The 16,681-nt window shown below is 42.9% G+C and overlaps 1 protein-coding gene across 1 annotated transcript in view; it reads left to right on the top strand.

Moving 5' to 3' along the window:
* NCKAP5 (NCK associated protein 5) overlaps positions 1-16,681 on the top strand; it is an 878,246-nt gene that overhangs the window by 752,099 nt on the left and 109,466 nt on the right. The window contains 2 exon segments of the mRNA XM_027590996.2: positions 9,448-9,549; positions 14,416-14,604. Of these exon segments, the coding sequence (XP_027446797.2) occupies positions 9,448-9,549; positions 14,416-14,604 (291 nt within the window).

Here is a 16,681-nt window from a genome sequence, read left to right as displayed (position 1 = left end):
CTACTAATAATAATAGTGAAATAATAATAATGAAAGTATATTTTTAATGAATGAATGATATTTGAATATAGTAAGTGGAGATATTGCATTGTATTTCAAGGTACTTCCTTTTTTTAATCTTACATAGTTTATCTGGTCTACTTAATTTATATTGTTATTTTTGTAAATTTTTTAAAAGATTTATTTATTTTTATTTTAGAGAGAGAGAGATAGTGAGCATGAGCATGGGGAGGGACAGAGGGAGAAAGAGAGAGACTCCTCAAACAGACTCCCCACTGAGTGGAGCATCTGACTCGGTGCACAATCCCAGGACCCTGAGATCATGACCTGAGCCAAAATCGTGAGTCAAACGCTTCACCCACTGAGCCACATAGGTGCCCAATTATTGTAAATTTTTTATAACAAACTATCATAAACCAGTTTAAATTACAGAAATTAAGGGAATGAAAAAAATTTGAGAATGAACTCTGCACTCATACTACCTGGGACACTATTTATGTGACCTTAGACAAGATTTTTTTTTTTTTTTAGAGATTTTGTTTATTTATTTGAGAGAGAGAGCACAGAGGGAGAGTGAGAGGGAGAAGCAGGCTTCCGACCGAGCAGGGAGGCCGATGCGGGATCGATCCCAGGACTCTGGGATCATGACCTGAGCCAAAGGCAGATGCTTAACAACTGAGCCACCCAGGCGCCCCCCCTTAGACAAGATTTTTAACTTGTGTACCTGTTTCCTCACCTGCAAAATGGGATTGATAATGTTCTTGCTGTGGGTTATGATCAGCATTTAAAAGAATAACATAGGGGCTCCTGGGTGGCTCAGCCAGTTAAGCATCTGCCTTCGGCTCAGGTCATGATCCCAGGGTCCTGGGATCGAGCCCCAAGTCGGGCTCCTGCTCAGCAGGGAGTCTACTTCTCTCTCTCTTCCCTGTTCACGCTCTCTCTTGCTATCTCTCAAATAAATAAAAATCTTCTTAAAATTTTTTAAAAATAAATAAAAGAGTAATGTATGTGAAACACATACTTGATGCTAAACAGCTCATTAAATGTCCACATCTCCTGATGGGAGTGAGCCAGATGAGGGGCTGAACACTGAGGCAGAAATAAACAACTCATCCTGCAAAGGAGACCAGTCCCCTTCCCTCAGGAGAGCAATAAGCAGAATGTAAATAAGCAGAATTTTCATCCCCAAAAATTAAGATAGTAGCTTCTTCCAGATTTAGTGTGAGGATCCATGAGATAAGATCCAGAGCAGAGACATCACACAGTGCCCTTGTCCCCTACAGGGAAGGAAGTAATTCATTTCTTCTTAAGAAATGGTGTGTAGATGGGGCGCCTGGGTGGCTCAGTCGGTTAAGTGACTGCCTTCATCTCAGGTCATGATTTCAGGGTCCTGGGATTGAGCCCCACATCAGGCTCCCTGCAGGGAGTCTGCTTCTCCCTCTCGCTCTCCCTCTGTGCTCTCTCTCTCAAATAAATAAATAAAATCTTAAAAAAAAAAAAAGAAATGGTGTGTGGTACTACAGTGACCATCACCATAATTTCCAACAAGTCTGGTAAAAATAACAGGCCAGGTTTTCTCCCCGCCTCATTTCTTTAGTTCTATGAAATCAGAGGGAAAATTTGTCCCCCCACATGTAAAAAGCAAAAGCTTTAGCAATCCAGGAACCTTTTCAAAAATAAAGCTTGATTAAAAATGTAAAATGCAGTGTAGATAATTTTACAAAACAGCAGGGGCAATTGGAAAGCACTTATTAAAGTACCTGTTAAAGTAATTAGTGATAAAAATGGAAGTTTCACGGCACTTCTGTAACTCTTAGATCCAAGAATAGGCCTAGGCTGTGCTGAATCACTTCCTCTCTCAGATCAGAGTCAAGGGAGAAGACAAAAGGGAAGCTTCAGCCACTTTTAGGATTATTCACAGGCAAGCCAAGTGTGACTTAGTCTTCGGAACTGGCTCCCCACCTGCCCATAGGTGACCTGCTGTTATATATATTAAATGTTTGTGATTCTTTTTTGTTGTTGTTTTGTGTAAAGAGACCAAGAGATTTGGAAGCTTGAGAGTGAGAACTAAGCCCCTGTTGTGTGAACATTTATTACACAGAACATCATCGTATTCATATTTAACCGTGTGACCAAGCTGACCCCCACCCCACCCCCACTTCTGCCTCCATATCACCTTATTCTACCATGATCTCCTTTGCATATTCTGCCCAAAAATTCCTACTTTTTTTTTTTTTTTTTGTCTCATCTGTGTGTTTGGGCTCCTCATTGATATTTAGTAGGCTCCACTAATGAGCTTCCTTAAGTCTGTTCATAATTCATAGTCAAGACTCTGTACACAGTAGATGCTTCATAAATGCTTCTTGTTCAACTAATTAGAGTGGAGGCTCCCAAGGGCAAGGTCTACTGTTTCCATCCCCATCCATCTTCCTGCTGGTTCTCACCGTATGGGTCCTCAGGGCAATGTTAATGGAATTTCAGAAGACAGGACAGATTTGAGATAGTCCAGTCATCAGTTTAAGCTGCAGAGGTACCCCAGTGAACTTCCTAGTCACCAAACCAAATACTCCCTTAGGCAGCCACCAGGATAATCAGGTTGTCATGGTAGCAGAGACCCTAGAAGAAGGTTTTGAATATAGCTGTGGAATAATTGTTTCAAAAAGCAGCCTATAACCTTGGATCCCAGAGAAGGAGAAAGGAGGATGCAGAACCATGTCATTTGCAGAGGCACCATCCAGAGTGAAACAGAATGTACTCGGGGCACCTAAAGATTGATACACAAGGCAAGTCTAAATGTTGTCAGGAAAAATAATAATTGCAGCAAGAACTATTATATATGGTTAAAAAATAGCTATAAAAATTTCAGACTCTGAAGTGAGATCAAATCTTGATGAACATAGTTTTTAAAGAGCTTCCAGGAGAACATTCGAAAGTCATACTCTGTCGCATCAGCAGGATGGCTGAAGGCAGATATTATGTTTTATCTTTGTATCCCAAAATGGAAATAATGGCATAATTAATTAAACATCAGCTTTTATCTGAAAAGATTTTGTCTCGGCTCAAATTTTTGTAAATCTAAGAAATGATAATTTAATACTCAGTTATGTAATATGCAGTTATGTAATATCCAGTTTTATAATAAATTCTTAATGGAACAGAATGAAACCTATGAAATGTGAACCAAGGGTCTGCTCTCCTGATGGCATTTGGGAGGGCTGATGAAAAATCACATTTCCTGGGGGCGCCTGAGTGGCTCAGTCAGTTGGGTGGCTGACTCTTGGTTTCAGCTCAGGTCATGATCTCAGGGTGGTGAGACTGGGCCCCCTGTAGGGCTCTGCACTCAGCTCGGAGTCTGCTTGTCCCTCTTCCTCCCCCTGTGCCCCTCTCCCTGCTTGCATGCTCTCTCACTGTCTCTCAAATAAATAAATCTTAAAAAGAAAGAAAGAAGTAAGGAAAGAAAGGGGGAGAGGGAAGGGAAGGGAGAAAGATAGATCACATTCCCTGGGGAACCCGGGTGGTGCAGTCAGTTAAGCTTCTGACTCTTGGTTTTGGCTCAGGTCATGATCTCAGGGTCATGAGGTCGAGCCCCACATTACCTCTGTGCTCAGTGGAGAGTCTGCTTAAGATTTTCTCCCTCTGCTCCTCTCCCTGCTCACTCACTCTCTCTCTCAGATAAGTAAATAAAATCTTTTTCAAAAATCTCATTTCCTGGGCGCCTGGGTGGCTCAGATGTTTAAGCGTCTGCCTTCGGCTCAGGTCATGATCCCAGGGTCCTGGGATCGAGTCCCGAATCGGGCACCTTGCTCAGCAGGGAGTCTGCTTCTCCCTCTCCCTCTGCCTCTCCCCCTGCTTGTTCTCTCTCTGTCTCTCTCTCAAATGAATAAATAAAATCTTTAAAAAAAAAACTCATTTCCTGAATACGGCAAAAATGTAAGTCTAGTATGTGCATAAGGTAAAACTTTGGGGATTTTTGGATAATCATCTGGTGAGTAAAGCTTCAAAGAAAAATGCTCTTAATCAGGTTCCACACTATTGAGGAGATTTCCTTAAACTTCCTTCCGGAGCTTTCACATGCCTACGAAAATTGCTTTGTTATCCAACAGAAGGAACAAAGCTTATTCACCTGATTATGTCTAATTCAGAGACATATTTAGAATACGTCTCTTCAACTTATACCAAATCCACCACCTGTGTTTTCTGCCCTGTAACAGAGGATATCCAGAAAGGTGGTGAACTCACAGGAAATTGTCTGAAGTTAGCAGTATCAAAAGATTCTCTGAAGATTTCATAATAGCACACTCCAGACTTGCTTTCCTTGTGGTGGGATTAAAGGAGATGAAACAAGCCTGGAGCTGAGTTGAGGGAGCAGGAGTGGGGCTCTAGGAAGTTTCCTGGAAGCTGTGAGTTGAGATCAGCTCTTCAAAGTGGAGAGAAGGGGATCTGCAAACAAAGCTGAAGGTGAAGAAGCAATGAGTTCTTCCTTCAAGATATCAGCCCAGAATCCAGGCCGCTAGATTTGCAAGTGAGGGTGAGCCCTTAAATAAGGCCACGTCCAAATGGGCAAGATACGTGGGAGTAGCAGCACTCAGCAGAGCGGGGCAGGATGCCCTGATATTCCATCTCCTGGGCTGAGGATGCTGAACAGTTAAAGACACCAGTGGTAACTGGGCAGATTTTGAGAAGTTCTCCATCCTTCTTCTAAATATCCTACCATGAACTTTTGAGGGTAGAAAATGCCTTCAAATGAGTAGAGCATATTGTGAACAGAAATGTGGTCACTGAAGGTTTAGCAGTAATTCATGTGGCAATAACAGACCTTCTCACTTTATAAATAAAACAGGAACTCAAGAATTGTGGGCATAGAAGCCATCGCCTTTAACTGGGAGACCTTTTTCACGGAGAAAAAAGTAACTCTAGAGAATATACAACAGGCCCCGGGTAGAATTCAGGATATGCATACTGTAGTATCCACCAAGGTTAAATAAATCAAGGGGATTGAGGCAAATCAGATTAAAAACACTAATTCACGTGTACCTCTGCTGCTGAATCTAAATTACTCATGTTGGTAGATCCCATTAATCAGATATATGTCATATTCACTCCCATAACTTCTCTTTTGTACAGATACTTGGATTTTAATAGTTAGAGGGGAGAATAATTATATGCATGATTACGGTCTTAGATTAATTCTCTCACCAAATCTGACTAAAGAGAAGAGAGCAAAGTCCTTTCCTCTTTCCATCTTACGCTGAGTTAATAACTTCTGAGATCCTGGCATGAAAAAATCCGCACGTTCCTTTTCAAACTTTAGGATGTACATCAGTAAATGCAAACGCTGCTTGTCACCCTATTTTACTGGATTTTTCCAGTCTGGTTTCCCATGCTGCCCAAATTTCTCTGATAAAGATCCACTTTTTACCCTCACCTTGTGCCCCTGAGGCATAAGGATTCAGTGTCTTCCTGGCCTCAGCCATCAGGGCCTTAATGTTAAGACCTCATTTCAATGCTGAGCAAAAACCCAGAAGCAGAATTCTGTTAAATGCAAGGAGACTTCCCTGGGCACCTGCAGAACGGCAGCTCCGTGAGTGAGGAGAGAAGCAGGCGATGGGAAACTGGCCCTCCAGCCCAGCTCAGAAGCCCAAGGGCACCATGGGCTCCAGTCCCCGCTGCCATCATTAAACGGAGAGGGGCCGACTCCATGTCTGCTGCTCCAGTGGCTCCATCTTTCACATGTGGCTTGCAAGTTTGCTCTGCTTAGTTGGCTGCATCAAGCCAGTGGAAGGGGAAAGAGCATGGCACGCCCCCCCCCCCCCCATGCTAAAGATAGTCCTGGGCCAGGAGAGACATCGCTTTTGCTCACACTCCACTGGCTAGAGCTAACCATGTCAGATGACCACATCAGCTACAAAGGAGGCTGGGAAATGCGGTCCAGCTGTGTGCCCAGAGAGAAGCGGGAATCCATTCCATGACACTTAGCCAGTCCCTGCCACAGGGACAAAGCAGAAATACAGAGTTTGTCCTGCATTCTCACAGAGTCCATCATCCTGTTAGGAAAATAGACCCAAACATGGGAGCAATTCAGTAATCATGCCCCTCAGCTACTGCCAGAATGGACGAGGGATATCATCTGGCTAGGTGTGGAAGCCAGTACGGCCTAGAGATGACAGTCTTATGGAAAGGGTTTTAATGCATCCTGCATGATGAGCAGGTCTCGGGTGGGCAGGAGCAGGGAGAGTGTACCATGTGAAAACGGACAAAAGCATCAGCTCAGAAGTGAGAGGGACTCATTCCAGAGACAATGAAACTAGTCTGGCAGGAAGGGAGGGGTAGACTTGTTTCATCAAAGAGAGCGTTTGAGCGACAAGATCTCACTGACCTCTGGTTAGGAAATGTGTGAGGCCAGGAGTCTCTATTTCTAAGACCAAGTGGAATCTCAGTTACAGAGATAATATAAGAGGCGATGTGAGGTCAATTTCAAACCTATACTGAATAATCTGGCTACCTCTCGAGTCTAAAACGTTAAAAAAAAGTCATATCTCAATCCAAGATTCCTCTAGCTTTTCAGGTTAAGAATTCTAAGTTTGAATTATTTCAGGTGAGAGATGTTAATCCAGATGGACACTAATAGTGAACATGACCTATAAATAGATATGTGCTGAGAATTTTCCCTCTAGGCACGTAGACTTCTTTCAAGAGGTCCCGGTATTCTCCTGTCGGTTTTACTCTTTCTGACAATAGCTTTAATTGAATTCTCCATGTGTACCTTCTACCTGCTTTGCACCCAGCCCTTTATTAAGCCCAGATAACATCACAGTACCAGTTTGAAAATCGATGTGCTTATTCTCTTGCACACCCCGTATGTGCGTTCTGTGAGAATATATTTATTATAATATAACATACACTTATATAGGTGTGAAAATACAAGCCTTTCATAAAAATTCTTATTTTAAGAAAGTATAACACCACCAACAAAAAAGAATTGGAACATCTCCGAGCTTTCATGGTTATTTAAAGCAAGTTGTGCGAAAGGATGATATTTACGTACCATTTTCTTGCCTATGGCCTTGACACAGAAATAGATTTTTGTTTTCCAAGTCAATTTGTATTTGTCTTACATATGTGGAAACTATAACTACAGAGGATTCACGTGTGCCTTGGCATCCAAGAAATTACCTAGTACCACCAACTCTCAGTTTTGACAACTAATTGGTGAATTAGTTAGCTCTGTGAATTTCAGTGTAGTCCCTTACCTGGTCTTGTTCCTGACTATGACAACGCCTCTCCCTACCCGTAGAGTAGGGTAAACAGCCACTCCCATCCCTCTGTCACCAGGGAGGAATCTGAGACAGAGAGCTTCAGTTACATTCCCAAGACCTGGTAACACTGTGCCTCAGATGGAGCTGAAGCTCAGGTCATCTGTCCCCTTGTTCCAGGACCTGTCCCCTCTCCCGCACAGTGTTACTGACTTCAGTTGAGGGGAACTGAGTGTTTGGGTATAAACTGCTAAAACATAACATCATTTAGGAGGATGCATTTATACGTATATTCATGCAGGAAGCAAAGGATGACATCATGTATTTGATAAGGAGTGAAGAGCAACCATGAACCAAATTACCTCAGATGTCTAATCTAGAAAGACTTTTCCCTAAAATCACATGACATACCACTTAAAATCATCATTTCTTTTCTTGAATGTCATTTCCTATAACTTCTTGGACTGTTTGCATATTGATAAGTGTTTCCTTAGGTCTCAGAACATTATCATTCTTTTGGTACTCTCTCAAGCTTTAAAACCTATATGTGGGTGGGGAAAAATATAAAGACATCTTTTTCTTTATAGACTACAACAAATACCAGTAGGGTACTTGCTACTCACTGAGTATTACACACTGTGACAGGTCCCGGGGATTAAGTGACTGTTGCCCCCAGGAGACTCAGTTTCTAGAGGGAGCTTGGGGTAAGGATTATAAAAATCGTGCAGAAAAAAAATCCTGATTCTAGTTACCTATTGATGCCTTAGCTCTGTGGGAGAAATTAGAATTTTCAAAATAACAGGCAACCAGGTTAGGATTTAGGCCCTTTTTGGTGAAAGTAACTCCACAAACACAGATTGAGGAAAGCCCAAGTATTGGTCTGAAGCAAAGAGTGATTTAGAGCTTCACTGGGAAGGAGGAGGACGATCCGTAGCAGAAAAAAATGCCTTTGCTCCTGCAGAGGGATGCAACACAGTCCTACCTCAGCACCCTCCCTCCGTCGGCTGCTGTAGGCATGTTTGTCGAGTGGCCAGCTAAAGCAAGTACACAGGGCTCTCACGCAAGTTCAGGCTGCAGGGAGTAGTCCGATGGAGAACATAGCGAATGTGCCTCGTGTTCGTGGAATTTACAGTCTCTGTTGACAACATGATAGGTCCAGGGGGACAGGGGGACCCATGGGGCCACCCCTGTACTCCAAGATGAGCTTAACATTAATTAGTGACACAGAATCTGAGACATTTCCTAGATCAACATCAGTATGCAGCAAGGCCTTTCCAGGGAGGAAAAGGAACAGAAAAACTTTGCAGAGGTGAGGGCAGCATGCTTAGCCACATTATTTACTTACTCAATTCGATATTTTAGTGTCTGAAGTCACAAAAGTTGTAACCAAGACAAACCAGGCTACAAGTACCATTTTAAAATGTCATCAGCCTAGCAGAAACATTAGACATAAATCACGAGTTTTATTGTATTTGCAATTAAACAGATCAAATTTAATGTCCACAGAAAAGCCTTAGTAATTAGTATAAAGATTAATATAGTGAAATGTCCCTGGTTTAGCAGGCCTCCCAAGCAAAGCTGAAATAAAGAATTGAGTATATAATCAAAGAGCATGTGAATATTAATGCACAAAGTCCTCCAAGTCCCCAGATCCCAAATGCAATTATTTTCTATTCACATTAATTGTTCCTAACAGATGACATTAATGACTTTGAGTTAAAATGTGTCCAAGGGAAGATTTCACAAGATCAATGCTGTTTAAAAATAAGGTCACTTTTATAATTATTTGCTCAGATTTTAACCGCTGCTCAACATAATAAGGTTAACACGGTGATTGTTTTCTAATGTGAATATCAAAAGTTAATTTTCATACTAGCCTATAAGTGTATTGGATGATTCACATTTTTCCTGCTACTTATTTTCCACCTACTACTTTCTTTTTCCTGCAACTGATTTTCCAACACAGACGACTGACAGACTATGATTATCATGTATAAGTTCAAGTTTGCACATATATAGATATATCTATATATATATGGGTTGCCGATAAACCTAGAATAAACTTTTTTGAGTTAGGCTATGTATTATCTAATCTAGAAACGTCAGCTCCATGGAGATGTAGCTGTCCGAGGCAGGATTTTGAAACAAACAATTAAGTCATCACTATGCAATGTTTCTGCTTGTTTTTACCTAGAAACTTCACTCACGCATCTTAGATCTTTCATCCGGAGATTTGCTTTCAGATGTGGAAAGAAGCCGAAGTCTGACGCAGTCACGGACTGATGTTGAGATGCATGTGAGTATCTCTCTTACCTTCAGATCGCTTGTTTAGGTTATTTTCCTGCCATCAAATACGATGTCACAAGTGGACCATAAAGTGCATCCTTGAAGCATTGTCAGGCAGATAAAAATACCTCCCTTTCTTGTGTTCTCTGAAATTCAATATCATGTCCCCCAGCTGATAGAGTAAGCAGAAAGTGTCACTCCCGGCAAAAATACCATAAATCTTGGCTTTGTCCCCAAGACACCTTTTTGGGTATTGATTACATCTCAAAGTCTCTGAGAAATGGTCAAGGAGCTTTTTATTAAAGCCCATGGCCTATATTATTCATCCTACTTTTATGATATATTATGTATGAACTTTTAAAAATTCATGGGCTATACATTTTTTTTCTTTAGCTAGGGTTAGCTTTTGCTTGTTTGGCAAAACTTTAACCAGCGTGGCTTTTAACTCTCATTGACATAAAGCAAGTAACTTGGAAAATACAAGAGCCAAATAAATATGTAATGAAAAACGTTAGGCCTAAAACAATGACGGATGAACATGTGTGGATAATTGGCTTTTGATTTTACTGTATAATTTTATCAGTGTAGGGAGGATATTCTGTATCAAAGGTAAATATTCTCAGTTTAGAATGGAATTAAATTTCAGTGGAATGCTGTCACTTTAAACACTCATGAAGACCTTAATGGCATCCAATCTATCACACAGCCTTAAGGTCAGGAATTTTTTAAGTGTGCAGTTTTTACACAAGAAACTCTTGCCATCATTCTCCCTGTCTCCTTTTTTTAACTGAAATTGCGGATTTTGTATTGCATTTTTCACAGTGAGGATGTTAAAGCCTACGAGTCACCCAAGGTAATAATCTAAAACACACAGTGAGAAAAGTACATTTCTAATAGTGCAAGCAGGGGGTATTTTGCCAGTGAAGTCCACATAAGTAAGATAATGTTACAGCGGAAACCACTATACATTTTCTTGGGCAGAGAATAATTTTAATAATAATCATTATCTGTTACTAATTAGAACTCTTCCCAGTTGGGTGCTCGGTGGTCAGCATTCGTCTAGGAGTTCTGCTTATTGTCAAGGGCCTTACTTGGTGGTATAGCAGAGGGGCTAGGACCTGGGCCCAATGTTAGAGTGTTGTACTGGCTGGGGGACCTTATGCAAGATCTTAATGCCTCCGTGCCTCAATTTCCTCATCTGAAAAATGAGCATAATGGATACTTCTTTTTTGTTTCTGAAAACTCTGGTGAGGATGACATGACATAAAATGCAGATACCACAATGCTTGCTAACGACGTTAGGACAATAATAAGATCTCTGCTGTTTAGCCCTCTTCGTTCTTCTTCGAACTTGGTCCTATGCCTCAGCCACAGAACACCATGGCAGAGATGGGGAATGATACCAGAGAGGTATCTGCTAGCACGTCTCTCCGGAAGCTTATGTCAGGACTTCCCAGAAACAAAGTGCACCCACACTTTTGGCTTTTGCTCAGCCCTGTTCTGGTGTACAAGGCGTCAGACAACACTGGTACAGTAAGTATAATATAGCATCTCTTAGGGAGACTATGAACGTAGGATTTAGTTTGAGAGTCAAGACGTGTATATAAAAAAATATTAGTAATAGTAGCAACACCTGAATATTACTAAGCGTTACTATATGCCAGGGGTTGTTCAGATTTCACAGTGATCTTAGGTGGTCTGTGCTTTCCTCATCTCCATTTACAAAGAAAGAAATTGAGGCATGGAAGGGTTAAGTAACTTTCCCAAGGTCAAGGAGTTAGCAAGTAGAAGAGCCAGGATTTCAGCCTAGTAAATGGCTTTAGAGTTCAAGCACTCAACCACAGAGCAGTTAGTTATTCACTGCAATAGATAATCCTGCTTGATAATCATATGCTGATGAAGGAAACTGCAGGAAAAAGGAGCTCGCCTTGCAGCCATGATGTCAGAGATTCTGGATCCCTTATTAAATTCAAACATTGATTGTTTAAGGTGGGGAAATAAAATGTCCCAGTAGGAAGGACTGCCCCCCCCCCTTTTTTTAAGATTTTATTTATTCAATTGAGAGAGAGTGAGAGTGCCTGCCCACAAGCAGGGGGAATGGCCGAGGGAGAAGGAGTGGCAGACTCCCTGCTGACCTGGGAGCCGGAGGCGGGGCTCAATCCAATACCCTGAGATCATGACCTGATCAGAAGGCAGATGCTTAACCTACTGAGCCACCCAGGCGCCCCAGCCCTCTTCTTTGTAAGGAATTACTCAGTAATTGCCCCACCCCACCCCACACACACACATGTGCGCGCGCACACACACGCACACGCACACGCCCGCCCGCCCGCCCCAGTCCGCGGACCCATGGGTAGACTTCGACCGTTCCCTTCATCCTTCAACACACGGTCCAGGTCAGCCTGTGAGGTGACACAATTCGCTACCAAGTAACCCACAGAGGAGGTAGACTCTCCCTCTCATAGTTTCCCCTCAGGGCTTTCTACTCAAAAGTCCTAGACCAGCAGCATCAAAGCACTGGGAGTGTCCCCAAAATACTACATCTCCGATTCCACCTCAGAATGATTGAATCAGAATCTGCAAGATCACAGAGGATACATGTGTGCACTGAAGTCTGAGAAGCCTGCACTTCCCTGCTTGCCACCCCCAACCTCACCTGCCTCTACACCGCACTGATGAGCCTTCCCCACCTCCCCAAAGTATCCTCCATCCCATCTGGGCATCTCAAGTTCACAGTCAAGGCAGAAGCAGCAGTTCCCTCCTTTGCTAGCTCTGAGGTCAAATTTCCTGTTCTCTGAATCCAACATCATCCTGGAGGTACACACAGGAGCAACAACTGGGAGACGATGCTTGTGTGTAGAAAGAGACCTGCAAATTGAATTGAGTTGTAAAAATAGATACCATGTTGAGAAGGTGTAGTGGGAAGGAACGGGTGGGAGAGAGAGAGGGAAACCACATAAGCTTTAGTACTTCGGGGAAAAGGTGGAGCCCAAGCTGTAAACAGAAGCTGTGCAAAGCGTGAAAACAGCGTATTTTCTAGAAAAGTTTAGATCTGGATGGCCTCGCACAGGACACAGACACAGTCTCTCTCTGGAGACAGACCTACCTGTCAGAGCAGAGGCAGTCCTAAAGAAAACCACCACGCCGCTTAATCAAACGACGAAATAGGCGAGAGGTTTGGGGATGGTGAACGTGGAAAGCACACAAGTAGAAGGAGAGCATGATGTGTTACTTCTAGAAGCTTGTTCTAGATGTGTGCAGTGGCTGACATGTCAGTGTCGGGCCCTCCCAGGCAAAGGCACCGCTGCCCGTAGGCATCTGTCACGATACAGACTCCCCTTAACTAAGCCACGTGCAGCAGTAAACAAGGTCATAAATCAACAGATACTGCTGAATGCTCCATTTTAAAACAAGTTTCTTCTTTCTGTGAACTTCAGAGCCGGATTTCTAGGGGGTCAAGAGTAGAGTAGTAAAATTTCTTGGCATTTTTAGATCACTTAAAGGGATGGTTTTGCAGCAAAAATGAGGTATTGAGAGCAGGCAGATGCCTGATATTGAAAATCTAAGCTTGTGAAGCATTATGGATATTGATTAAAGCTGAAATTAAACATACCCTCTGTACTTACATGGGGGGTTAGCATGTACCCCGAGTACTCCCAGGACAGCATGCCTTGCCTTCCTCTAGTGGGTGTTTGGTCACCGTCCGCTGGAACCGTCGGCTGGAATTGCATTTGGAGAACAGTGATAAGTACTCAGGTACTAAAGGCGCCTGTAAAGTGTCAATAAATTGCATAACTAAGAGGCTTTGCCATTCTGCAAATGACACAAAGACAGATGGTTCCCCATCAAAGACTTTCTGAGACAAGCTTTATATAGATAGGGGAGTGGAATGAGACTGTAAGGAGAGACTTTGTTCTCGTGATCAGGATGCTAAATTAGTTTAGCTTGTCCAGCTCTTGGAGCTTCATCTTTTACATTAGGGGCTGAGAAGGTGGCTATCAAGATGTGCTGGATGTTTACAATTCTGTCGCCTGTGCCGCTACAGACCCTCTAGAATTCTAACCTCCTGGATCTTTTGCGTGGGATCCAAATCTAGTCAGTGTGACAGTTTTTATCATTTGGACAACCAGCTGATAGGAAAAGTTCTATAACCTTTACAGCAGAACCTTATGATTCTGCTCTAGTGTTCCACTGGTTTCCATGGCTTCCTTGGCCTTTGATTCCTGACTTGCCATGAGGCCGTCAGAGCCATAGGGAACCCTGGGAGTAATCTGGTAGAACTCCCTCCCCTACAAAGGAAGACCTTGAGGTCCATGGAAGTTAAATGATTTCTTTGCCCAATATCTCATACCACTGGCAATGTGACATCCAGGTCACTAGACTCCCAGTCTAGTGCTCATGCTCTTGAACCCCACAACCAAAGATGCTACCCTGTCTTCATTCTTCTGGACTATTAGTCATGTCTTGACATTGATCTGATTCTTTGACCAGTATGCCTGGATAAAGTAGGAAACTTCCATTGTGGTAATTCTGCCTAAGGGTGATGGCAGCTCATCATAATCAAGCACCTACTTAGGCCCGGTACTTTGCAATATGCTTCTCATCTGGAACCCCATTTGGTCTTTGCAGTAACCCCATAACGTAGGCAGTATTATCATTATTCACTTTTTTAAAAAATGTAGCTCTAAGGGATCAAATAATCCCTCCTAGTGTGTTAGTAAGAGGTAGAGCCAAGATTGGAACCCCTAGTCTGTCTGACCCAAAAGCTGGACTTCTCATCACTGGGCTACCTTCCTTTCTATCTCAGTATGATGTTGACTTGGTATCTGCTGTCCCCAAAGCAAAGCCCTCACTCAGAGCTCTCCTGCTTTTTTAGGAATGCCAGCCGAGTGCAAAATCAGGAGTCCGGGCTTTGAAATGCCCTGGTTTGGGGGTTGTCATCCCTGGTCATCTCTGTCCTCGAAACAGCTGCAGCAGCAGTGAGCTTTCCCTTTCGAGCACCTGCAGCGAGTACTCCAGTGGCTCCTCCTACACGTGGCATGATGGAAAGAACCTCAGGAAAAGGGTAAGGCTCCTTTCAAGGCACTTCATCATCAGAGTGAGCCAGAAAAGAATCCTCTTCCGGTAGGAAGGTGGAAGGTGGGTGGGAGAGCTAGGAAGGGAATGACCCTTTGCTTAGTACCTGTTCATTTACTCCTCACAAAACTAGACATGGGGATCTCACTTTCTCCATGATATGGGAGAGGAAGCTGGTTCAGAAAGGTTAAATCACTTGCCAGAAGTCACACAGCAAGTGAAGAGTGGAGGGATGATTTGACCCAAATGACTTGGATGGCATGGGAGGGAGTTTGGAGGAGGAAGAATTTTCCTTCTGTGCTTTGCTGGAGCCCACCAAGCTCATATATTTATATCAAGTTGGAACCTAGAGCCCTGGCCTAATGGAACTGACCATGCTCCAGACCAACTCAGACATTTCCAATTAGTTTTATGGACACTCTCTATCACTGTGACGCTCAGAGAGACTTGTTAATGTCCACTGCAGGTGAGAGTGAGCAAGGCCACTTGCCAAGCCATCCCAGCCTGAGCATCCCTTGAGAACTCAAAGAGAATGTTACCCCCCCTCACCAGACAATAGGGAGGTGGTATATCATCTCAGAATAAATGACCAAAATTTTGAAAGTATCATTAGCTTTGTCGGAATTTACTACTCAGGCATAACGTGTATTATATTGACCTCCTTTACTCAATTTTATAGCCTCATAAAACACTAATTGACTATAAATTGGAGGGCGGTATGGCAGAGAGAGAAAATACCATGGTGGGCAACAGGGACCGTGGCTTCCGTGGAGGTAGGCATGCCCCTGCTCAGATGCCAGGAGTCCTTGTACTGGGTTATTTACCAAATCTTGTTGCTCCATGGCTCCCATCTGCAAAAGGGGCCCACATGACTGAAGATTCTTTCAGGCTCTGAACGAACACCTTTGCACACTGGGGTAAGCCAAGTGTTTGGAATAGCTGTCTTTGCAGCTTCCCGATGTTGAAGAGAAGCAAAGAGTACACAAGCGTGGAGACTCTGAATCAAAAGGCTTGGAGGTCATGTTTCTATCATCTGTGTAAACTCCGTTTATGATTTGGAAGCATAGAAACCAGGAAGAGTCCATAACTGCCAGAAAATAGTAGTGAGGGAGTAGCTTTGTCATACTCTGAACAAGAACTTGGAAAAAGATTTCGAGCTTGAATTTCGAGCTTATTCACTTGGACTCAGCATCCTAATATGAAGTGTGTATATTATCAGAGTCATTCCTTCTGAGCAGATGTGCAGAGTTCTGAATAATGTCTGCTGGGGCCTGGCTCTTCACACACTGGGAAGCCCCGTCAGGGATGTTCCCTGTCTTTGTGGTTGTCACGGGCTCCATGGCCCCTGCTCTGCTCTCTTCACTCACCTTCTTCCTCCGTCTCCTACTCAGAGCCTTTATCTTGTCTTTCTTTGTCTTGCCTTGACTTTTTTTTCTGCAATTCTTCCAATTTGAATAATCTTTGATCTTGTAAGGAAACCTCTTCCCTGAAAATGGAGAAATTAAGTTCTTCTGCTCTTTGTACACACTCAGGTGGCCGTGATCTGGAGATGTCACAGGGAAGAGTCCCAGTTCTCAAGGACCCAGCAAACTGGACACACCCCCATCGAGACATTTAAATTTATATTATTTCAGGAACTTCTACAGTGCTTACCATGTGCCATGTACTCATTTAGTAGTCACTTAAATAATAAACTCATAGAATATGAATTTGAATGGGACTACAATATTAACTTACAGAATAATAAATATATGACCAATGGCTCTTTTGTAATTCACAAGTATTTTTTTTTTAATATTGTTCTGTATAGAAACAGAAGGGAAGCCTGCATGAGATGTATTAGGCTGCCTTACATGGAGGAATCTGGGTCTAAGTCACAAGTACTTACCGTGTGGGATGCAGCCTTGGTGTAGTATTTCACAAGTATTAGCTCAATCAGTGCTCCTAAGAGCCTAGTTAAATAGGCTCTCCTATTTCCCTATTATACAGATGAGAAAATGGAGGTGCTGAGAAATTAAGTAGCTAGCCAAAGATCTCATAGCTAGTAAGTGGCAGAGCTGGCTAGT

Source organism: Zalophus californianus, chromosome 3 (assembly GCF_009762305.2).
Source record: "Zalophus californianus isolate mZalCal1 chromosome 3, mZalCal1.pri.v2, whole genome shotgun sequence".
NCBI classification, from domain to species: Eukaryota; Metazoa; Chordata; class Mammalia; order Carnivora; family Otariidae; genus Zalophus; species Zalophus californianus.
The sequence above is the reverse complement of the archived record's forward strand: the minus strand, read 5'-3'. Positions and strand labels throughout refer to the sequence as shown.